Here is a 26,134-nt window from a genome sequence, read left to right on the forward strand (position 1 = left end):
TGGCCTGTCTTCCTGCAGGGAACACATTATTCAGAAACCTAAACAATCCCATGAACAGGTGCTATTCCATCCTTGCTCTTAGAAAAAGATGAACAATTAACTCAGTTTTTAGGTTTGCAACAAACATCTGGGCATAAATACTACTTTAACAGCAATGAATTATTTTACACATGGCAGGTATCCATTCTACTATGAGTTATTAGCAAAGCTGCCTCTGGATTTAGAGGTTCCATATTAAATGTACAAACTGCAGCTGTGTCTGCATAAGACTACAGCTTAATTGTTTAGGCCCTTATTGAGAAGTGCAGTCCTATACATCTGTGTAGGAAAAAAAATACAACACCTCATATTCACCGGACAGCATGGGAATAGTAAGTGTGTTCTCTTTCTAAAAATACATGAGATCGCTCCCTAATTTTAAAGTATTTCTGAAAGAGTTCCTTTTCATCACATCTCACTTTTCTGACTTATAGATTTCTGTGACATCAAAGCAGTTCAGCCATGGTTAGGAAGGACACATGAAAACTTGGATAACAGTCAGTCATTGTTTGGTCCCAAGTAAATATGGCTACAGCTATCTATCTATCTTTCTATTTGATTTCCATACCACCCAACAGCCAAAGTTCTCTGGGTGGTTCACAATAGCATATTTTAAAACAATGTAAAATGCACCATCGAAACATATGAAAACATCATTAAAGTTAACAATTTGAAACCAAATTTAAAACAGAAAAATATACTAAGTAAAGAAAACACTACTCAATACTGTCTAATAATTAGCAGGCCCTAGTAACAAATTAAATGTTCTGCAGAAGAGGACTGTCTTTACCTGGCACTGTAAATATAGTTAAGTTGGCACCAGGCAGGCCTCAGTGAGGAGTTCATTCTGCACCTGGGGTCCACCACTGAACAGGCTCTTCTCCTTGTTGCCACCATCCAAGGCTCCCTCGGAGGTGATAGTTGGAGGAAGGCGCCAGCGCTTGATTGTAGTCTCTAGGTGGAGGAATGTTGGGAGAAGTGTTCCATCAGGTATCATGGTCCCAAGCTGTGTGGTGCTTTATAACTTACACAGTGTGTTACCGTTATTAACTTTGCAGGTCTTTCCCTCAATCTCTCTCTCCCCTAGGAAAGAAAGCAATAAGATCTTTTCCCTGACACCCTGGCTCTCTTCCCTTTAAATGGGAGGTGGGACTGTTTTGGACAGAGTGGAGCCAAATGTTAATGCATGTAAATTTTAATGTTGAAATGTGCATGTTCAGTGACAGAGGCCCCGTTGTCAAGCAGTGGATCGAACTGCACTAAAAATGCAGCATGCTTTTCTGTGGCGCCATCTGCATGAAAGCTTGCAACAGCCGAAGCAGTGGGTAGGCACAAGGTAGCTGCAATGTTCCAAAGCTGCAGCAGGCTTCCAGGTGGTGATCATACTTTATTCATTTATTTAATTAATTTCTATTCCACCTGTAGCTGAAGCTGTCTGGGCAGTTTACAACAAAGTATAAAAAACAATAAAATACAATAGATTAAAAACATTAAGAATTGAAAATTAATTTTAAAGAACATTAAAAAGCAATACAATGCCCATATTTATTATCATTAACTTCATTTTTATAAATGATGACTCTTTGCCAGTCATTCCTAGTATGGGGTGCCATGTCTGAAGCAGCTCTCGTAGTGGGGACGTTGTGCTATGGGGAGTGTTGTCTCTCATCCCCTGCAGCTCTCTGGGGTCCCAGGACTGCCTCTGTGCCCCGCACAAGCAGTAGCTACCCATGGATCGGTGATGGGGCAGCCTGGAAAGAATATACACAACCCTGTTTCTGTAGGTGCACATACTGTAGCAGGTACAGAGGGCAAAGCACGTTTCCCAGTATGGCCAACATAGCAAGCCTACCTTGCTGTGCTTTTTTATTTCAGTTTCATCATGGTAATGTATCACTACTGCCAAATACATTGTGCAGAAATCACTCTTTCCCAACCTAGTGCCTTCCAGATGTGTCGGACAGCAACTTCCATCATTCCCAAACATGATGGCAACTCCCATCCAACGCATTAGTCGGATACTAGTCTAGGACAAGCTGGTACAGATGGATACCACATACTAACTCAGTATATCGCTTCCTGATTCTGTACTGATCATGATCTTTCCGTCGTTTTTGCCTGTAGACTCAGGGTGTTTCACACCCCCTTGCAGCACCATGAGGCTGAGCGAGTATCTTAAGGGATGTACCCCATCCTAAGCACTCCTTTTGATACTGCAGCTTGTGCTATCCAAGCTGTTCAGCTGCAATCCACAGTTCATTCACTCAGGGCAGTCTCACTGAAGCTTCATAGGCATCAATGGGTTTGCTCATATGAAAGTGGAATTGATCTCATAGCCGTAGGACAGCTTAAGTGAGTATAGTATTTGGTTCCTTTTTAGAAGCATAATGCAACAGCTTAGAGAGAGGTACCTGTACCATCAGTGATAGCTCTCTTTCAAGACAAAAAGGGAGTTGAAAGAGTCTTGAATATAACTTGTAATACTGATGGAACATTTTCTCTCACAAGATCTTTCTGTTTAAAGAACATACCTGTTTCATACCTTTCAAGACTGTATTTCTCCCAAGATTAATATATGAACTACATAAAAGTATTTAAAATGTTTCAGTATTCTGTAACAAGATGTTCATTATCATTATTATTCCATTGGGTTTTTTATTTTACAAGGTATTAGCACATGAATTTATTTTCTATTACTATCAGATTGTTTACTTTGAATTAACTAAAGTTCATGATTAGGAAATTTGGTATTAGCATGGCAGTTTACATGGTGAAAAATACACAAAAATCAATAGTTCTTGACAAATTATGCTCTGCATCTGGGAAAGTTAATAAATTTTGGATTGTCCCTGTTCAATAGGTCAATCTCAATGGTTTGTTTGAAGGGTTCTTATTCAGTTATATGTCAAAATTCTTGAAACAATGCATAGTCACCGTTCAGTTTTGATACTAAAAACTTGAAAAAGAAAACAAATGATTTCTTTTTCTTTGTAGAAGTAACAAGATACGGTTCTTGTTCTTTATCAGATAGCATTTGGTTCTGAAATCCAGATTTGGTGGTTCTTTCTGTTTTCATTATTTTTCTTTGCTAGTGTTACAAAATCTCATGCAAATATAGAGTTAGTACCTGGAGTTCCTTATATTCATTTTGAGTTATCTACATTTAATTTTGCATGCCTGCATGTTTTGGCTATGGAAAGGTCAAAGTCCTTAGAGATCTGCAAAACTGATGGGAAAAAAGAAAGAAGGATATCATGGGAATTAGATGACAAGACGGGGCACAGTGGAAAAAAAGTGAATATGGAAGACAAGAAAAGGAGAAGGCATACTGTTGCTGATGTGAGGTAAAGGTTAGCTTCCTTCCCTTGTGTATTTATCCCAGTAATCCCAGTGATCATTCTTTTACTAGCTTGCGGGCTGAGCGATGTCCTAGCTTCTGTTTATGGTTGCTTGGTAACTGATCTAAATAAAATCAGGGGGATGGAATAGCCATTATGTGTTTATTTTATATTTCCCCCATATTTAACTTTGTGTGAAGGTTATTTTCCCTAATACCCCTTAGTTCTATTACCTTTGGGTATCCTAATAGGAGACAGACACATGAGCTCCCACTCATACATACAGAGTAGCTGTCCTTCTTTATGTTTAGCACCAGGTAATTCCAAACAAGAAAAAAAAGTTTGCATACAAATACAGGTAGCATGTATGTGTTTATGTTGATAGGTAGAAAAACAGACTCACATGCACACAGTCTACTAACTTACTGTGAATAATCAAGTTAATGATAGATGCCTATTTTCTGTCTAGCAATGCTAGAATGGTAAAGTTACAATTTTCGCAGCCTTTGCTCTCCTGGCAGGGAAAAAATATTTCAGTTCTATTTGAAAGGTTGCTACTTTTAGTGCCAACACTGTTTGCCTAATAACAGATAGAATCTGATTTATTTTGGAAAGAAAATCTCTTACAAACTGTTCCAGAATATATTCTTGTGTGTATACCGTCTAAGCTGGTTGATTGGGGCTAACAAGCATCAACTGCTGTAACTGACTAGGAAAAATCCCAGAATTCTTATGAATTCTGTAATGACGGAAAAATGTGACTGCAGACCTAGGAGAAGTGTGCACACAGTTTGCATGAAGAAAAGAAGCAATTGTGGAACCAACCTCCAAGTCTTAGCGTATGTGCAATTGTGCATGGATGTGAAGGGAAGCACATGCACCAATGAGATCCCTGGCTCAGCATACAAAGAATGCAGCCCTTGGGGCTGAAAAGACTGTGCACTCGTAGATGCAGATCCTAAAATCAGACACAGGGGCCTTGTTGAAACTTGTGCTAATGTAAAAAATGCACAGGCACAAAGAAGCAACAGTTATTGTGGGGAGAGTAGTAAAAAAGAAGGACTCTAAGTGTCCTTCCACCATGGAGTTACCTGCCTCTATTGTGTGGTTTGATTTCTTATGCAAGATGCTTCTATGAGGGGCCTCAATGATTAGCGGAGCGAGGGACAGAGTGTGCACGCACAGGAAAGACAGCGTGATTAAAACATTCCTGGCTATTAAGGATGATGCTTATGGAAGGTGCTCATTACTTTGCAGCACCAAAATTATCTGTGCAGTCCTATAGAAAAACAGCTGTAATTGGATCTACAACCAAATTTTGCATCTGAGATTGCACTCCTTTGCAGTTGTATCTGAGAGTAAGCCCTGTTGAGCACATGGAGACTTAATTCTGCATCAAAGTGTATAGTAACACACCCTTTGTAAGGCTGCCTGCCTGCATTGCATTGCCTCCCACAGAATGTGCAATTGGGTGCAGCTCTAATCTAGCTGGAAATGGAATTTGGTACTGTGTGATTTGACCTATCCTTATTACTTCGCACACATTGACTGAAGGTGCAAAAGGTAATTAAAAATTGGAGAATGTATCTGTGTTCATTACAGTTAATAGCAATTCTTGTAATACTGAAACCTTTCTGCCTCTAACATCTAGTCATATACATAATCTTACAGTGTATGTCTACATGTGAATACCTGGGTAATACTTTGTGGGGGAGGATGGGACATGGAGGAAGGGCAGTCACCTCCTTTGAGGCCAATTCCCTCTCTCCTGTATATTCCCTTCCTCGTCTGAGGGGAGAACCTTCCTCTTTGCTTAAAAGATAGGCTGACAAGCAGCTGATGAAGCAGGGAGCTCAGGCAGCCATCACCATTGAGGAAAAGACTGCTACCTGGCACCAGAGTCTCTTTCTTGGTGGCTCCTCAGCCTATACGTCTTTCCTGCCCTTTAAACTGCAAACCCAGGTCCAGAATCGGCTAAATTCAGAACTAGTGTGGTGTGATGATTAAGACTGCAAAGTGGGACTCAGGGAATCAGTGAGGTTCTAGTCCTCACTCAGCCATGAAGCCTACTGGGTGACTTGGGGCCAGTCACAGGCTCCCAGAGCAACCTCAGTTACAAGGCTGTTGCTATGAGGATAAAATGGAGCTATGTAAGCCGCTGTGGGTTCCTCAGCAAGTCAAAAGGAAGGATATAAATGTGATGTACTAACACTAACATTGATACTAATACTAAATGAATCCTGTGCATTGTGGCGAACAGAATTGGGCTCAGTTATCCATAGTCAATTCACTCTTCTTTCATCTAGTAACTCTTTCAGGTTAATTGACAGCCCCATTAGCTGTGAGCTTCCAAGTGTATCATGCTTTCTGCTGTAATTCTTTGCCAGCAGTATGAGGACGGTAAGCACTCCTGTGCAGTGTCCCAGTCTTGTGTGACTTGCAAGCATGGGGCACTCGCATGCGCATGTTCAGGATGAAGACGTTTCTTTTTGGCATTTGTGTGTGTGGGGAGGATGGGGACAGGGTATCAGCATACAAATTTATTATTTTCCTCATTTCAAAATCCAGTGCATCCATATTCATGAAATCCTATTTGAAAGTAGTGTGGTTTTGCTCTTGTGTGGAAATGGAAAACATGAAAATGGAAACCAACAGAGGAATGCAACTTCTAGTCTGATGCTGCACAAGTTTTGTTCTATTAAAACCAAATTTGCAGCAGATTAAATCTAATTTTTCAAAATTATTGTTGACATAAAAAAATTGTGATTATCCTAAATTATGTGTCTGGAAGGCTGCAGATGTTCCTTGGCTCATTTATCGTATCCCATCTTTCTATTTCTTCAGGCCCATAGAAGCATGCACTCACTAGATTAATTTCCAATAATGTCAAGCTTTCTTCTGCCTTGAATTTGTACAAATGAAAAATTAAGTAATAACTAAAAGGGAAAGGTAGTTTTCCAGTAATGGTATAATATGTGATTTAAGTATCATTCATTAACTGGATGAAACTAACAGCATATTTTAAAATAAAACTGTTCTAATTGGGTATTACCATAAAATAATTGAGTTTTGTCGATTTTCAAATTTCACATATGTCAATTTGCATGGACTTCAGTTCTCATCATACCTGACCATGGATCATTTAGCCTGGGGCTGATGGAAGTGAGGTGCAGTCCTTCTCCTGGGAAAACATGCTGCTTCAGAGTTCCTTTTCTTAATGCTTTATTGTTAGTTATCCTTATTGTCAAACATCTGAGTTCACCCAGAATGAAGAGTTGAACCCTCGCTGAGCCCTCCCCTTATTCTTCGTCCCATCTAAGAGACTTTCTTCGTCCTCAGCTCTGAAGGAGCACCCCTCCCGCAGCTCTGGCAATGGAGTCTCCTAGCGGCTGGCAACTCTACATCTGACAGACTATTCAGCTCTTGGTGCACGCCCTGGGCAGACCCTGAGCCCGCCTCCCGTTCTCCCATTGGCAGATCGGGGTTCTCATCATCTTCCACCCCCAGTTTCCTTGCTGGGCTATCTCTCTGTTCCCAAGAGATGGTTGGTTGGCAGCGGCGGCTGAACTGCAGATATTCTCTGACCTTGATTTGATATATTACATGATCACTTGCTGACATTCCAAAACTGCTTCGTCTTCACCATCTGAACTCCAGTTCCTGTCACATCTTTCAACAGATCATGGCCCTTCTGGTCACTTTTCCCTCTGTGTGTGCACAATATGCAGCATCTTAAAGGCCGCAGGTACTGTGAGCCTTGTTTCTTCCCTCCAATCATTACCAGCCTTTCGCCATCCTGTGCAAAATCTCTTTATTGTTTTTACACATAAATCATCCAGTCCAGTCTCTGAGTATGCAGAAAGCAGTTTGGTGACCCCAACCTGACGGTCATTTCCTGAAAATGCTCCTTATGAACCCACTTGTGACCCAAGCCTTGGGGAGAGGCACTGTGCAAGTGCATGTGTCTTTTCTCCACACATTTGTCAACCGTTTGTACTTCTCACTGCTGCTACCACCTAGCAACAGGGGATTTCTCCCAGGGAAGCGGCTGATCTCTGTTGGAGGACTTCCCAGTCTCAGTGGCCCCTCCCACTTCCTGTATCTCCATATTGTTCCCTGTATCTCCATACTGTTCTGAACCCCCTCCACGTCTACTCTTGAACTAATCTCTCCCATCTCCATTTCCTACCTTGCCTCTCAGGACTTTGAACAACCCTAGACCCTCGGTTTCTTCTTCTGAATCTGAAACAGCAAAATTAGCATGGTGTGCATCTGTAGGGAACGCCTGCCCATGCCCGCCATCACTCTTGCTCCCAGCAACAGGCAGCTTTTCCATTCCTATGTCAGGGAAGTATGAGTGTACTAATTACAGGATTCTTCCCTTTTATAATGAACTTTGAGTATAAGATTAAGACAACATATTCGTTGAATTAGCAATAAATATAGCAGAACTTGGCATCAAAGTTGAACAAGGCATGAAACAGAATTTTCATCGCATTCTCCTCTCCTCTTACTTAAAATAAGATTTCATTGGATAGATAGAATAATGCTTTGAGACTGAATCTTAGTAACCATTGTGAACTAGGACTGATAGTTTGCTTATGTTATATAGTCAGTCTATTTTCTTATAAAGTTGCCCATAACTGTGATATCTACTGTTTCAATCTTTTGTGAAAACGTAGCACAGTTATGTTGTGTGATTAGTATTTTAACTGTGTATTTTTACAATGATTACGCCTGGTAAAGCAAGACCTCTTATAATAGGGTCCATCAACTTTTGGAGTTGAGCCAATTATCACTGCAATTAGCCATCATGCAGACAAAGATAAAGGTTAAACACTGAACATTAGATGATTCACATTTTAGAAGAAACTAAAAGTATAGATATACTCACAATCTAAGTGTCATGAAAGGTATATGAACACTCTTCTTATTCTGAAAACATACGTGTCAGAATGGCAAATGTATTCAAAGCACATCTACCACTAAAGTCTGTCTGTCTCCCTGCTAATTTTCAGAGGAAGAGCCATGCTGGTGCATTGCAGCAAAAATAATGGAGAGTCTTATGTCACCTTAAAGGCTAACACAACTTTTGTCAAAGGGACAGGTAGAAATGCAGTTGATAAATAAGTAAAACATGGCATCTGTTTCCATAGTCTGCAGTTCATAGGGCTGACATCAGGGGCAAGCATCGCTGGGACAGCCTTTGCCACACAGTAGCAGAGGGCCTTCGATGGGGTGGTGTGTCCTCTTCCTCCTCGCAGCCTGCTTGTTTGCTTGCCTGTGGCTCTGGCCACAGCAATAACAGTGGCATGAAGGAGGAGCAGCACGTGCCATTCCCTCTTTGCGCACAGGCTCTCTGCCTGTTGAGAAGGGAGAGGCAGCAATTCTGAGGACAATGGGGAGCAATAGCAGCTGGTGACAAGGGTGGCCAAAGGTAACGAAGTGGTTCAGTGGGGGAACCTTTCCCAAGGGCTCTCAGAAAGCTGGAGCCGGCACCGGCAATTCACTTTATTATGCAACAGATGGTGCAACCCGTAGTCCAAAATACTTATGCCATATTAACATTGTCAGTCTTGAAGACCCTGAGAAACACCTTCTTATTGTTCCTTCTTACTAAAGAATAGTTCACATGTTGGGGAATCCAGAAATTGCCCAGATGCTGTGGGCATATGCCTGGAGGATGTAGGCCTGCCATCATGTGTAAGAAGCTTGTTCTAATCCAGCAAACAAATACTGTTGGTGAGCAAGGAAACATGAACATCCCGTGGCTCTCCTTGAATGGTGCCTTGTGGTTTTGAGCATCCCAAGTGAACAATTGCTGAGACTTTGTATGCTGATTAAGTGGCTGCCACCACCTCTCCTTCATCCCAAAACCTCAAAAACATGCCTCCACATCCTGTTCCTCAATGGAAACAATGCACATTTTTCCCGTTGAGGAATCTGTACCTTATAGTCAGAAAAAGCCACTCCACTCGGGTTTGGGAGCATCTGTTACCTGTGCTTTCATTTACTTCCAAGGTAGTTTTGGGCCCTGAGCCAAGAAAAGGGGGGGAACAGTGGTAGCTCTCCGGGAACAAAGCAAGCGTAGCCTTCTTCACTGCAGGCCAAGCATGGCTATGCTCATCTTGAACCTCCTTATCCTAATAATTCAAACTGGTGTACTTGCCATGCTGTTCCTCTGATGCTCACAATGTCATGAAATGAGAGTCAAGTCCAGGTGAGTTTTTCCCGGCATTTGAAGCCAGTAATTTCATGCCAGTAATAATGTAGCCTTAGAACAGCAGCATTTAGCAGCTGTCGGGTTGGTTATCATTTACATTAATTACTTGCTGGGAATATGCAACATTTGGGTGGACTTTGGTACTAGTTCATGGCACTGATCTCAAATTGCTCAACACTCCTTGAAAGTAATAAGATTCTATGGGGAATGCGCTATTACTAGGCCCTCAAATTACTAGAGTTGCTGACATGAATGTAATAGCAGCTGTTGGAATTGGCAAACTATTAAAAGCTCTTGTGCATTAAACCCCGTTTAGTCCTACTAAAGTGCTCTGTCTGGTTTAAATAAAGGCTGTTTTGCTCATGAGTTCCACTGTGTTGAGCAGGGCTTACTCCATGCAAATTTGCACAGAATTGCAACTTTAGTTAGTTTATGAATAAGGCTGTTTTGAGGGCTTTTTTCAAGCTCAGGATTTGTTGTTGGTATGGCTGACAAAAAGGCCATTGCAGGCAACCTGAAGTAGCACTTGAATGTGGCACACTTTGAATAACAGTGGGTAGTTTATTTTTAGAATATTATGTTCCTCATTAAAAAGAAGTGATTATCTTTTCCTTTGGTCCAGGAGTGCTACTTGCTCTGAAGTTATTAGCATTCATGAGCAACCTCCATACAAAGGGCTCCATAGGGGCTTAGAATTAGTATGTGTTTTCGTATTAGACAGAGAAGGCAGAAAGCATACTACCTGGCACTCGTGGAAACCAGCAATGCTTTCTGAAGACCAGAGTTGCTGAATCTGTATATTGACCACAAAGAAGATTATTGTGCTATGGCTGGTTTTTTGTTGTGCTGAAGAACTATATGGAATACCAGGGCCCAACTAAGGAATAAAACATCAAAGGATTCTTTTGCGAATATATTCATATACCTGCAAAAGTGTGGTAAAAGCTGTTATTTCAGAAGTGATTGTGGCTACCTTGATTACAGAAAAAGATGTATTTTCATAGAGTAAGGTGAGTTACGTTGGAAAGCAGCTGAAAAATGAGCAATGCTAGCTTTTCTTTTTGTTATGATTTTATACAGTGCATGGACATTTATCAAATTATGCAGTCACTAGTATAACTTCTGTATCAAAGTTAATCTATCCTGTTATTGCCTTTCTATATCTTTATGTAATCTTTATCTAAGATTATGCATATAATTGACCTACATAGTTAAATATGACTTTGAAAACCTCAAAGTGGACTAATGATATTGTCTTGCATGTTTGCCTGACTAAATGAATGCAATAGCTCTTTTAATTTATTCCCAATTCAGTCAGATCACACCACCAAAATAAAATGTTAGGAAAACTGCAGAAATGTGTAACTCAAAATAAGTGCTGGTCTTGGCTATTTCTGGCAAGCCAACTAAGCCCTTTTAAACAGTTCCTATTTGGATTATGAGTACAACTGGAATTCCATCATTCGTTGGCTAGAATTCAGTGGGTGGAATTCTGCCTATGTAAGGGGAATTTCAGCTGTTCTATCCAGTGATAGCCCTGTGCACTCCCTGTAAAAGAATACATGGAATGAGTGAAATCCTAAATTAGTAAATATTCCTGGAGTTGGACATCAATGGATACTTTTGTTTGTGTGGGGTGGAGGAACTGTTTATACTTTGAACAGCTCAAGAACTGAAGGAACAAATAGAGATATGAATATGTGTTTTTGGTTAACAGCACCTTGACCTGAGGCAAGACAATGTTTCATGGACCAGAATTCAAAAGTCTATTTTAGGCTCAGTTTTGTTCTTTTGCCTTTGCCTCCCAGGTGCCTATGCTGGCTCACTCATTCTGAAGTCATGTATTATCTGTTGCACAGAATTCCCAGACCTAGTCCTAAAGCAGAGGACTGGTCAGGCACTTGCAAGAGGTTACATGTGACTTTCACCTCTTTTTCTTGGAGTGGCAGATTCTAATGGGCTACTGCAAAAGCACAGGTGAATTGATTTTCTGGAAAATACAAAGTCAATGTACTAGAAGGGATGTTGTGATAGCTGCAGAGATCTCTGGATTTCAGTGCAGCAATATTCTGCACTCCCATAAGCAGCAGTATTGGACACACTTTAATTCAGAAGACACTCAACACAATTTATTTCCTAGAAAAATAACAAAAAGAACCCTTTCTCCCCACGTCCAGTTTTATTAGAGCTCTGACATCACTGGGAGCCCCTGAGCCGAGTCCTGGCCTGCTACTTTTCCTTCCTCCAGAACCTTGCTGGCAGCAGCAGCTGCAGTGATGATGGTGAGGTTGATGCTTTCTTCTCTGGCAGCTTGAATGCTGAAATAAAAGCTGCTTCCCGAGGCACTAGGAATTTTGGTACATGTAGTTTCCCAGAGCACCCGATTATTTATATATTTATTTATTTATCTGTTACATTAAAATTTGTCTTTCTTTCAAGGAACCCAAGGTGGTGTACATGATTCCTCTTCTCTTTATTTTATCCTCACAACAAGCCTGCAGGATAGGACAGACCGGCCTGTGATCAGGTTTCCCTAGCCCCAGTCCAGTAATGTTCTGCTTTTTAGTATGGACACTGGCACTGGTAAATGACATATCCCAGGGCATGGTGCCTGGAATGACGACTCCTTGTAATGTCCTAGTTGCAATCTCATGTCCTGAAGAGCTGCATTTCCTAGGATCTCTGGTGCTGTTGTTGTTGTAGTTTTCTGCATGCCAAGAAGGGATATACATACCCTGTGTTAGCAATTAAGTATTATAAGAACCCTTCAGCAGAATGAGGGAGGACAAAGCATAGCATCTACACACCATTCTTTCTATCTTTTTTTTTTTTGCAATACTTTTTTATTAAATTTTAAAACAGTACTAAAAACATCAATCATCACAAACATCAGAACTACTGAGTCAGCCCCTTACTACATATCTTTTAACATTCTGTAATCATATTCAGATCCATTTATGGAATCTTAAAAAACATTTTTAGATCTAAACCAAGTCCCGTTTGTCCAGCCAATAAAAAAAAAAAGGTTCCAAATTTGATAGAAGTCACTATCTTCTTTCTCCTTCTACGGTAAGATCAGTCCATCCATTTCTTACAGAGTCCCGTTTTCCTTGACCAATATTAAAAGAAAGACTCTCCAAATTTGATAAAGGTCAATATCTTCTTCTTCAATAGTAGCTTCAGTCTAACCAACTCTACACAATTCCAGATCTTTTCATTTTTCTAATATTAAACAGATAAACTCCTTATTATAATAGTTACAAATACGATCAAATACATTTCTTGCTTACTAGTATTCCAGTCTAATATCCACTAAAAAGGAAAGTGAAAGAGAAGAAAAGTTCCAAGCTTAAAAAAGAACTAAAGACTTTTAACCCAATTTATGTTCACATGTCTAACATCCATTTAGCATCTTTAAGGACATCTTATCTAATCTATTTAATGACAACAATTATCTATGATATCTTTTAAACAAATTTTCTTTAAGCTAATTTATTGAAGTTTCATCTAGCTTACACTTCACTTAATCACATATAATTAACTCCTTATAAGAGTCCAGCTCCTTACAATCTTTAATATATCTCGCTTGTAAAAAGAAATCTATTTAGTACAGCTCCTCCTACTCCCATAATAGTGATTTTCTAGTATAGCAATTCAAAGACAAAAGAGTCATGCAACTTAGCTTTTGGTCTTTCATTTTTAAGATAAAAAAAAGAAAAAGAAAAGAATCTCTCATTTTCCCTTATATCACCCACAAAGGAGAGGAAAAAAAAGGGGGGGGGGACTCCACTCCTATTCTTCTCCTTCTTAGTTCAGTTTAAATCTTATAATCTCTTCATAATTCAACACATTTAAATGTAGAAAAGCTTCCACAGTTAAAATCATATACCTTAGCCTTTCCCTACCACAATAAACATGCCGACCCATTTATACCATTCCTTTTTAAGATTTCTTTTTTGCACCTCTTCCAAACCGCTTTTGTTTTAATAGGGTTTGGTGAAAATCAATATTTTTAAACTTTACATCTCCAGCCCATCTTTCTCTCCTTGGTGTTATTTGTTGAAAATCAACCCACTTCAAAGTCTGTATTTCAATCTTCACTATTTCTTGCTTTACCTTCAGTGATTGTAGCATTTGTTGTAGGTCAGTATTTATTCCCAATGGCTGTTTTTTCCTGCAAATCAACCTTCACTGTTTCTTCTTCCTCAGAATCAATTTTAGTTAATTCAGGATCCATCCATCCTTCAAAAAAATATTCCTTCCTTTAGTGGCCAAATTTGTTTCTTTTTATCCACAGTTTCAAATTTTTCAAATTTTTCATATACTTGTTGCATTTCTTGTATATTCTGTTCAGTTTTGGATTCTACATCAATCACCATCTCCTTAAAAGAAGCATCGAGTTTATCAAAGCGCTTTTTTTGTACAATTGAGAAGATTTCCTTTTATCTCAACATCACCTCTTGGGATATTTGTAACGTTGTTAAAAATTCTTGTATTTCCAAAAAAAATCTCTTCAGCTCTTCCATCGTTGCAATAATTCCAATAGCCACAAAGTGGCAGCCAAGATCAGTTCCACTTTTCTTTTCTCTAGATCACTAGCGGTCAGAAGGTTGGCAAGTTGCCAAATACTTTGGCAGAGGTCCCAGAAATGCAGTAGAGGAAATGGAGATTCCTATATCCTTTTTCTTTTCTCCCTTTTCTCTCTCTCTTTTTTTTTATGCCAATTAACAACAGATACAGTTTTTCCACAAGTAGTATTGCAAAAGGAAAATAGGAATGCTCACCCAAACAGTTGTCACATTAAAGAAGAAAGCATCCGACAATGTGAAAAATATCCTGGCGAGTGTCCAGTTGATCTTGGCAGAAGTCCAAACAGATATCCAAAATGATCGGTCAAAGCTTTGAACTCCTATCACGTAATTGCACCTTAAAAATTTAAACTAATTTTATACCCTTAGAGAGGTTAGAGGAAAAAGTCTTTTTCTTCGGCTTCAACTTGGACAAAAGCCTCAGCACTCTCTCATCTCAGTCGCCACCTAAACATCCGGAGGGTTTTTCTTTTCTTAATGCCAAATTATAAACAAATGCAGCTTTTCCACGGGTAATATTGCAAAAGAAGTAGTTCCAATGCTTATCTAGCTAATAAAAATCCTAAGCTAATCTTCTAAGGTGTCGAGAACTTGAAGGGGCTGAAACCACCCCTGTTTTACTCGGTTGAGAAGTACCTGAATTGCTCTCAGCAGATATGAGATTGCCATCTCACATCAAGCCAAAAGCGTGCCCAGGCAATCTGTCTTCACCCCGACAGGGCTTAGATGAGTCTCCCACGACTCGCTGCCGAGTAATACCAGCGTGATAAACGAACTCAGTTAATCACATCCGTCTTGTTCCAACGCCATCTTGGAAATCTACACACCATTCTTTCATAGGTGATCTTGATCATCAGTTCTCAGCCTTAGTCCCTTCATCCGCGTCTCCAAAACATGAGCTGCTGTGAAGATGAATGTTGAAAAAGAAGTGCTTAAAAGTGGTTGTAGTACTTGTACATAAAGGCAAGGAAGAGGAAACCTCATAGAGCCGCAGATATTAAATCAATGTAGAATCATACTTGTATAGTTTTGATAAACATGAAAAACATCCCACCCTTAAGATTCTTCTAATTAATCCAAATATAAAGATTTTTGAAGAGAAAAAAATAATAGGAAGAAAGAATTGGGTGCAATCCAGCCAAGTAAGCAGTTGAATTGGATTGATTTCAATAGGGAGTTAAACATTTGGTTAGATCTCTTTCACTTAAATCACTGGAGATTTAAATTGTTTAACTCTGTTGGGGTCTGTAGATAGATTACAGCCTTGGTGTGCCTGGGTACTTTGCACTCTAGGTATTAGTCCAGCACTGTTAATAATTGTTTAAAATGCACAACCCATTCTGAGTTCAACAAAAATTATAACTGAGCCAAACTAGAGTTTTCTTCTTAGTTTTCTATAGAATCCTGCTCTTTCCTGATTTATTTTTTAATTTAAGGGAGCAATCCTACTGAACTCAATAGGGCCTTCTGCAGAGCAGACATGGATGAATTGCCCTGTAGAAGTATATGTAGCATTAATTATGTCAGATGTTCTCTGCTTTTATTATTTAATTTAGTTAAAAACTTTCCCTTTGGCAATGTGGAACAGTTCCTTAGGGTGTTCAGCTTTGTGCATACAGCATTAGACAAGATGTTCTAAAGAGAACATCCTTGGTGTCAAATATATCTTTTATTAGAGAAATAAAATTAAATTATCATTACCAGAGTTTGCATACTAATTATTTCTGTTCTTGTTTCTTAAAAGAACAACAAATACCTCCTGACCAATATGTGTCTTTTTAAAAAAAAATTGCATTCAGGTTCACAATCCAGTTAAATAAAGGGAAATGGATAATAAACTGATTTAATTCACTCCAGCCATAGTCTGTTCATTCCAGTGTAACTTTTCCAGATAAGTGCACTTAGATTGCAATATAAAGTGCACTTTATATTCACTTAATATTTTTGCTTAAATGAGAGGTACTTCTGGGTGATCAGCCTATGGATTTCACTTATCTTTTATATGACTCTATAATGCAAGATGTCTCTACATAGACATCTTGAATGGGAAATACGTGCAGTTTTTGCCCCACAACAGCCTTTAATGGAGGCCCCAAGGCAATGCTGAATTATTGCCCATCGTCAGGTGCTTATATCTCCCTGCCTAATATTTGTGAAACTGCTCAAGAGCAGTTATATTTAATGTCCTTCATGACCTGCAGAAATATCATCAACAATTCATGGGCCACAGTATCCAAGGCTGCAGAAAAATCTAAAATAAAATTTAGCTTATAAAGGAACTTGATCAGCTTGCTTTTTGATTCAGCCAAAGTTCTGCAATGGCAGTTCTTATCCATTAGCTCACCTTGATGAAGTATTAAACATGGGGAAACTAACTGGAGCTGAAATGAAGTTACAGTGGTAATAACTAGCATTTATTGTGATTTGGGAAGAATAGATATAGTTGGTGATATCTCAGTGTTCTCTGATATTTCAAATTTGTGTCCTTAAACTGCTTTTCGATTCTCTGCACTAGGAAGTCCAGTTTGTCATAGTTAGCTGCCACTAGCCAGCTGGTGGGAAAGCTAAAACTATTTTTTGTTTCAACTGGGTTTACAATGCATTATTTATATATTGTATAAATAACTTCTAACTTCAGGACTAGGCTATGGTGAATGTGCTTTACTTGTGGCAATCCTGCCTCCAGATGAAGATGAAAGACCAGGTCATATTACACCAGTATTCCAACATTTCATTGCCATATTATTTTCTAGTCATAACTCAACTTGGTAGTTTTGACCAAATTCCTAGGTAAATTAAACTCTGAAAACCTTCATTGTGTGGAAGCATGACCTTCAATGTTGTCTGGAAATGTTCTCCAAATTGCACCACCTGATTGGTGTATCAGGTCTTTATAAAAAATATAGTATTATCAAACCTTGACCAAAATATCTATTCTCAGTGGCTGTCCTTAGTCTCCCTAGCAAGGGGCACTTGCTTGCCAGACTCTGAACCAGATTCCTCTCCCTAAGCCATGTAAGGCAGTTTACCTGGATCTGTTTTTAATGGCCGGGGGGGGGGGGCACAGATAGGGTAGAGTTAATATTGATACAGTTTTTGATGGGAGCCAGAGCAATCCTAATGTGCTTGGACGACCATCCAGGGAGGTTAGGTTGCAGAGAGCCATTGCTCCACCAACAGAGCATGCTATGTCACTGTTACACCTGTGGAAAGGTCTTTGGGTGTAAATTTACAACCAATTAAATACGGCATTTCAGGGATGCACCAGAAGCAGCTTTGGAGCTGCTAATTCCAAACACCCTTCTGTTGCTCTGGACCAGTCGTGGCTGATTCCCTGCCCATCCCACCCTTGCTTTTCAGTGGTATGTGTGAGAGAGGAGGGGATTCTGGAAGAGTCAAAACTTTTAAATGTCCAGCAGAGCCACCAAATTCCCAATCTGGCCAGCAAGAGAGAGCAGGGCTTGGAATGGATGGAGGAACCATCCCTTCCCTCCTCCTACAAATCTGTTAGGATTGAAAAACATGTTACATACACATTTTGTTTAATGTTGATTTTAGAGTTATTGCCTGCCCCAATCCAATGAAATAGAAAGTACTAGAAATCTAAATAGAATTAACCAAGTAAAACTTCAATTCTATAGCTGCATACCTCATCTGCAAATTTATGAGCAGCTATTTGAGTGTATATCCTGAACAAATATGATGCACTATAAATAAAAAATGAAATGAACATAATGTATCTCACCATTTATATTATGGTAAATAAGACCATTTTAGTTGTACCCTTGTTGACTTCCCATCAATCCAACTATACTGAGTTAGCATGAAAACATGTTAAAGCAGCATCATGATTTATTTATTTAATGAGGATTTAGTGTGATTTTCTTCTGAAAATAGAAATAGATTACTAATTATTCCTCCTACATAGGAACTTCTGTCTTTCATCAGCAACATTGATAAAGTGCATTTACCCTGCTGCATTATGTTTTATTGCAATGCTTTGTTTTGATCAGAGTATATATCGGGGGGGGATTATACAAACCCACATTTCACCATAGTTGGAATTTATCTTTGTTCCCTTATTTTGTACTGTCTTGAGTTTGAGTGAGGATTTCTACTTAGATTATTAGGATAGTGTTACATGCCAGTATATCCTTCTTTGTGAAAGATGCCAACACCTCCCCAATGCACTAGGACTTGGTAATTCCAGTAAATGAGCACTGAACAGAGTTAAAATAAACAAATGAAAAGTGAGACATGCTTTCAGTGCACGAGTGTCAGGAAATTGAACATGGCCAGGTTAAGTGGGAGTGCTTTGCTATCAAAAATGTGAAACTATACAAAGTGGGTGAAATCAGTACAATTTTACGATGAAGTTTTTAGATTTGAAGACTTTGTTAAACACAAGCATAATTTAAATGTACATGTATGTTTTTACTTTGTAAATATAGTACGTTTAATCCTAAAATGCAAGGCAGACGGATGGGGACTTCAGGGAGAATCATCACAAAGAGCACAAGTGTGAGTGGAGAGGTGTATAAGCTGGAGCATAATGATGGGAGTCAATCAGACACTGCCGTTGGTACGGTTGGAACAGGTGGGAAGAAAAGACGATCAAGCCTTAGTGCCAAAGTGGTTGCCATGGTATCTCGAAGAAGCCGAAGCACATCGCAGCTTAGCCAAACAGGTGAGTGAAATGTGTGCAGTAAGAGCATGGTTCTTAAAACATAAACCAAAATTACATCAGATTGGTTTTCAGATGTAGCCAGTCCAGGAAACAGTTTCTTGGCAAGGAGCAGCTTGATTTGTCTACAGCAGGTGTGCAGAACTTCTCCCACCCCAAAGTCTGAGGCCCATTTTGGAAAAGCTCTCAGGAGGCACATTCCAATGGCAGGTGGAGCAAAAGTCGCAAGGGGACTGGGCAAAAATAGAATCATATTTAGTCTAATCTTGCTGCTTACTATTAAGCTCTTACCTCCCATAATTTTGCCTTTCTTAATCCCAGTAATCCCATTTGGGGAACTATGCAAAAGTCAGGAAATCACTTACCATCTGGGGAAAGGTGGCAGAGCAAGGGCAAGGGGACAGGCCCTTTGGGGGACCCTAGAGGGCAGGATGGGACCCCAGGGCTGAGGTTCTGCACTCCTGGTGTATGGGATGGCACAACCACCCTTCTCACCAGGGGAGTATTATGGCATAAGCACTGTAACACTTTATTCTTTTCCGTGCAATGTATACATACGAGCTACAAAAGGCCAATCACAGCACCTGAGTAATTCTAAGCACATAACATTATTAGTAGTTCGTTTGCTTTTGTAAAAGGAAGGGACTGGTTTTGACAATAATTAAGGATGGATCCTGTATTGTTTTTTAAACTCTAAAAGTGGGCTTACTGAAATGACAGTGTAGCATGGTAATATATGTTTTGCTTTCAAAGTCACTGTTCTTTCTTGGTACTTCAGAAATCTTAATGCCTCCCCTCTATAGCCTAAAGAAAGAGCGAGCTGCTATAGAGAAAAGAGATGTTTTAAGGAATGCAGTTCTGTTAAAATCAGGAAGGGGGCTTGCCCTGCATTCGGAGGAGAGCAGGTGTCCTTAAATGACTTTTAAAACTAAAGGGAAAACCTGACATAAGGATAGAATTCAATCAGACTTACAGCAGTGGGTATCTCTCATGATCAAGATCATCACAAAGTGCAGGTATGTCAAAGATTTCTAATTTGTGTTATCAAATTCCCAACCTTCGTATTTAATCACCCTTCCTCTCTCCCACCCTCCTCCTAGGCATCAATAGAGTAAATGAAATCAGGCCATTTAAGTGCTTATTCATGCCAGATACATTTGTGATTTTCAAATAAATCTGTCAGAAAAATAATGGGGTCATGTGCTTCCATCAGTAGATTTCATAGGAAGGTGAAGTTGGAGTGTTTCTTTCTCTTTATACCAAGAGTCATTCTATGTGAAAATAGTCAGTTTGTGTTACTTTCAGAAATGCTGTACATGATTTAGGGATCTTGTAGACTCAGATGGTGATGATTAATTGTAGTATATCAAAGTGCCATGGTCTATGCAAAAACTCATGTTTCATGAGTGATCATATCAGAACCACATATGTAAAATCCAATGTATTTCTAGTATTCTGAATGTAGGGCTGGGATTAAATGTACTGGCTTTCAATTTCCAAAGAGTCACCCAGATCTTCAGAGGTAGATTTCATCTCACAAACGCACTATCACATTTTGCTTGCCAAGTAGGAAGTCATACTTTTAAGCGCTATCTATGAATCTTCACATGCCCAAATATTGTTACTGCTGTGTCTACTGACAAGGACACTGAAGATCCATCTTAAGAAATGCAGCACCCTTATCGATCTCCAGTCCCACAGTCCAAAATGTGTTCGCTTGGAAGTGCCCAATTCAGTTCAATATAATTTACTTCTATTTTTTTTTACATGTGTTTAGCTTAGCTTTTGAAACAAGAGCAGTCACCATTACGTGGCTTTTTTTTTGTTTGTTTGTTTTACTTTCCCTCAGTCTGCTTGGTTGTTATATAAAGAATGAAGACATACTGCTATTCTAACCTGTATAGTCATGTATATAACAATGTATGCTCAACCCAAATTATCTAGTATCTGCCTCTATATACTATTATAATGATCATAATGATGTGTTTCTGGTGCTTGTAGAATTCATTCCTTGATGTTGCAAATAGATTTGCCAAGAAAATTAAGCATGTGACTTCAACTGATTTTCATAGGCATTTCAGTATAAGCATTAATTATAAGCAAGGATGCAGCAGTAAGCACACTGGTTTGGAATGGCACTCTGTTGAAATTCATCAGGCTCTTGATAGGTCAGTTAGATCTGAGAAGGAGTTTCATTCAGTTTCTCCTCTGGGAAAGTCGAGAGTTGGTTTTCCATTTAGGCACGTCATATTGTGTTGATTCTGTTTCTCCCTCTGTGTAACTTTTCTATAAAAAGTTTATATGCCATCAATTTTTCATACAGTTTTCCAAGTGAAATTAAGGACACAATCTCTGGAATCTGAGCAACTCCTATTTAGACATTTCTATGTAGTTAGGGGCAAGCAGGCTGTTTTTGGGTTTTTGTTTTTTTTCAAGATCTCTAGTTGCCACTGCTGTGGGGTCATTTCTGGGTGGAGTAGCAGTTTTCCTTCTAATGTACTTCTAGATTAAATTGGATGTCTAATGTCCTTGGCTCTGCATCCCCTTTTTTAAACTCAGTATTCATGTTATCAAATACAATCCTATTGCCATGTGATGACAATTCCTTTCCTTTTTGTGGAAGAGGGGAGCTGATTCTTTTATAGACAACTTTTGGCACTTGGTACCAACATGAACATACATAAATTGTTCAGAAACAGCAGGTGGGGCTTTGTGTGTAACACAGGGCTGCCAAATGCGGGAGTTGAAGGCAAGAGCTGTTTTTCAGCTCAGTACAGCGATTTCCACTGCAGAATCTGAACAATGCCACAATTTGTTGATAGTTTTCTCTGGGGAAAACAAAATATGGGTATTGTGGATACCATTGGCTGCTCACATAAAATACTGTGTCAACAATTTTTTCTGATCACCATTTGACCTCAGTCTATGTATGCTTTCTATCAAAAATGTAAGGGAAAGCTTACAGGTGTCTCCATTTATCACTCATCATGTTTCAATTCCTCTGTCCATGTAGCTGTTTTACTCTAACCTAGCCTAATGTAACATATTTTTAATTGCCCCTGCTTCAGAAAACTTGGGGAAATGTTTGTGTTTTATCACACCTGTCATTTGCTTTTCTTCCAGCCAATGAATTGAGAATGCTACAAGGAAGTTTTCAGTACACAATTTGGAAATATTGCATGTGTATATTTTGTGAAGGTTAGGAAGCGAGATACAACTACTAAAAGATACAACATGCCAAGCAGCTCAGCTGTTTTAATTTTAAATAATACAGCTAATCTTGTTTTCTTGTAATAACACTCATGTAATATTGGAAGGATTTTTGAAAATAATTAGCCATACTCCATTACCTGGATATTATTGAATGCTTGTAATCATTTTAACAGAGCTCATTATGTGACCAGGGATTATTTACAGCAAAAGATTAGGGGACTTCAAGGATTTTCTTTAATGATTGAAAGGACTTGATCTAAACCAAGTCTCAAGCACATTTATGAATCCCTCTAATGTTGATTGGATTTTGCTCAAGAGGAAAGCTGCTGTTAAATTGCTTAAATCCCATTTGCTGCTATGGGATTTAGACATGCTCACTGTCTGAAGGATTTTTTATCTCTGTCTTAAACAATATCACTTTAGGTTTCTTTTATATTCGCTTATTTTATTCCTGCTTTTCCATTTGCATTCATATGAACTGAATAAATATTTCTTTTCACATGAATTTGTTACAGTTCCCTTTACTTCACTAGATAATTGGCAGTTTGTGTGGTGAAATTTATAATACTGCTGTTTTGGTTCTGACCATGAATTAAGACAGCAATAAGTAACCTAGTACCCTCCAGAAGTTTGGGACGGTCATCCCAAGCATCTGGAGGGCACCACCACGTTGCCTATCCCTAAATTAAGGAAATGTAGACATATAGGATAAATAGATATTGTTAATCCTGCTAAGGCTGAGGCTATATATCATCCTGTCTCTCCATGGTTGGAATGGTAGGTGTAAGGGAGAACTCATATGTGATGCACCTGAACTGCTATTTTTTTCCACAACGGCAAGTCCTCGGATTTCTGTGACAATGTTGCTAAAGCTGTCCTATACTTTGAGTATTGGGTTATTGGGCAGTGCAGGGGGCTGCTGCCTGGAGAGAACGTCGAAGACCCACTCTGTGCAGATCAGTCAAGACAGTTCTTTGGATCATGGTCTATGCCTGGATTTCTAGCAAGTATCAACTCAATGAACCAGCTTTTTTGTGACCATAAATGTGTCAAACATCCTGCAGCATCCAATCATTGGGTTTCATACTGGAGTAAGTTAAGTGTGCTTAGGTGAGGGCCACAGAAATTCCTCAACTGGGCATAAGCCTTCTCCTGGCTGTACCCCCTTCCCCAATTCCTAATCATTTGTTGCCTCTTCTGAGGCTCACTTACTGGCAGTATGATCTTTAATATAAAATAAGTGCTTTGTTGCTGACGTTGTTGTTACTTTGGCTTTGCCAAAATGGGCCTCCAGCATCATGCACTCCTGGAATGGACCCCATCTCTGGAGCTTCTCTGAAGTAGAATTTGGCCCCCAAGCTAAAAATACAGTTTGGCCCTGGCCTACTTCCTGCTGAAATTGCACACACACTCGGAGAGTAAATGCCATTGATTTCAGTGGCCTCACCTGACTTTCTTGATTGAGCTTGATATTGCAGATCACCTAGGGACTGGAACTGTGCTTGTATTTGTTAGGCACAGGTTACAAATACCTCGCTCAACCAGCAATTTGTGAAGATGAAGAAGAAATGCTAATAATGATACATTTGTGACTTACACAAATAAAAGTAAATCCAGAGCCTATGAAAATAAAAAGAATCCCTGCTGACCTCAATAGATCACTGAAAAAGATCAGAATGCTGCCAAATTAAAGTGGCTTCTGAGAAATGGAACACAGGAGACTATAGCCAGAGTTAGGGAGATGAGGAAATATTAATAACACTGAACTGAAAGTGAGAAGGATTATTTAAAAAATGTGTTGCATGGGGGATAAATCTGAGTCTTTTGACTTCATTCCATAACATGATTATGAAACTCAGGCCCTAATTATCTCTGCAACTCAACTATGCTGCTTAAGTGAAGAACTTTTTTGATTCTTGAATTTATTGAAGCTGCTTTACAAAGCAATTACATCATGTCAGTGCCATATTCTCAAGCTGCAAGCTTAGTGACTTCAAAATACCATGCTGATTGCCCTTTATAATAGGCCTGTTGATGAATTAATGGTACAGGAATGAGTACAACTGAACACAGGATTACAAACTTGGTACAGTTTTAATAATTTAAGATTACATGTGAGTGTGTGTGCCTGTGTCCTCACATACATATATCTACAAATATGTGGGCAACCATAATATTTTATGGTGATTAGAGATGGCAAGGAAATCATCTGTATCTCTCTTGGTTTTCCCCTCCTCTCCCCATCCCCTGGACATTTAGTAAGGTAAAGGTAAAGGTTTCCCCTTGACATTAAGTCCAGTCATGCCTGACTCTAGGGGGCGGTGCTCATCTCCGTTTCCTAGCCGAGGGAGCCAGCGTTTGTCCGCAGACAGTCTCCGTGGTCATGTGGCCGGCATGACGAAACACTGAGGTGCACGGAACACTGTTACCTTCCCACCGAAGTGGTACCTTTTTATCTACTTGCATTTGCATGCTTTCGAACTGCAAGGTTGGACATTTAGTAGGTATATCCTATTTTTGTTAGAAAGCTGTTTTGTATTTCCATAGGTAACAAAAGCATATTATCTGCTACTTCTGGGACAAGCAGTTACTTACAAGTCGTGGGTGGGCTATCATTTGACATTGTCAGTTGTAGTTGTTGTTGCTGCTGCTGCACGTATGAGAGAAATCTTAAGTTGAAAATACACTAAAACCCCCTGGATAAAGACATATTGGTGGCTGGACTAATTTAATGCAGGAAAAAAGGGACCACATCGCTAGTCCATTCATGTGGTTCCTTGGCATTACTGAAGTAGCTTGTGAACATGGTAGAAAAAGCCCATAGGCCAAAGTAGACTTTATCCTTTCCCTTAAAGGGCAGGGTTGGCAAGTGAGAGGAAAAGGCACCTAACATCCACACCCCACCACATATTCCTCCCCCTAACCATTTCCTCTTTGCTAGGATCGATTCTAGTTTCAGAGCATGGCTGAGGAAAAGCTTTTGAAAAGTGTCAAAGGAAGCATTGGAAGGGAGAATCAATAGGCAGAATAAAGGTTAAGTGCTACCTCTCAACTACCATATCTGCATTTCAAGAAAAAAAAATAGAGTTGTTTCTCTCAAAATATATAGATTCACCCTGAATTGGTCAACAGTCCAAGCCCAAAGTGCACAGAATCTTTTTCAATAAAATCCTGTATATGACTACTCAGAAGTAGGTCCAGTTTGATGTTATGTCCAATTAAATTGAGATAGAATTCCCCTCACTGAAAAGGAGTGCTTTTCATGTATATGGGAACCACTACTTTTCTGAGACTGTGATACTTACTCTGCAGCATTCGCCAGGTATAATATACACAGACATAAACTTGCTTTGAAGAAGCATGAACGCATGATCCAGTCAAAGCTATGCACTCCTAAATCTTATTCACTGCAATGGGCACAATTGAAACTCGTATTCTTCTTGGTTTTTGGCTTAAGTGCTTCCCTCCAGCTAACGCTCTCTCTCTCTCCCTCTGCCTTGCTATTTTCCATTAGTTGATCTCGTTGTGTAACAACTATAAAACTGCTCTAGATTTACCCATGTAGATAAAGAGGTTACCAAGAGCAGAAGCTATTTTGGACTGCAAAAACGAGCAACACTTTAGGATTAGCATTATTGCACAGTTCCCATGGGTGAAGGGAATGTGATGCTGAGAGACCCTTTAAAAGTTGTACTCTAAGATTATATCCCTTTCTGTCAACTGCTGCAGGAAAAGGCATTTTTAGAGATAATGTGCATTCTTCATTGCCTAATAAAGGCTTTCTTACTTGATCTCTTTGTAGCATCATCCTTTTATGATTGTTGCTGAAATGGGGCTCAAATTAAATGAACCTTTGCCATAAAGAATAGTGGCCATTCAAGTGAAGAAGGAGGCATTTTCGTTTAAATCACTCTGCAGGAGGAATTTTAAGGAGGAAAGCTCACCTTGAGTGTCCTGGAAGCGGGGTAGGGAGGAAGGGAAGCCCTTCACATCTCCAGAACTGCATGGCCCCAGCCCTGCTCTGCACAACTTAGGTTTGGGGTCACCT

General features: G+C 39.5%; 1 protein-coding gene across 18 annotated transcripts in view; it reads left to right on the forward strand.

Annotated features, from left to right (window-relative positions):
- The window catches only part of RIMS1 (regulating synaptic membrane exocytosis 1), a 146,135-nt gene that overhangs the window by 91,957 nt on the left and 28,044 nt on the right, over positions 1–26,134 (forward strand). For 9 of the 18 annotated variants that reach the window (XM_044421653.1, XM_044421663.1, XM_044421660.1 and 6 more), the window contains one exon: positions 18,641–18,876. The exons of 7 other annotated variants lie outside the window; for them this stretch is intronic. In XM_044421653.1, coding sequence (XP_044277588.1) covers positions 18,641–18,876 — 236 coding nt within the window. The remainder of the gene's footprint in view (positions 1–18,640; positions 18,877–26,134) is intronic. 2 more of the 18 variants (XM_044421664.1, XM_044421654.1) reach the window with 1 other exon arrangement.

This window comes from Varanus komodoensis, unplaced genomic scaffold, assembly GCF_004798865.1.
Source record: "Varanus komodoensis strain SLA01 unplaced genomic scaffold, ASM479886v1 scaffold12, whole genome shotgun sequence".
Taxonomy (NCBI): domain Eukaryota; kingdom Metazoa; phylum Chordata; class Lepidosauria; order Squamata; family Varanidae; genus Varanus; species Varanus komodoensis.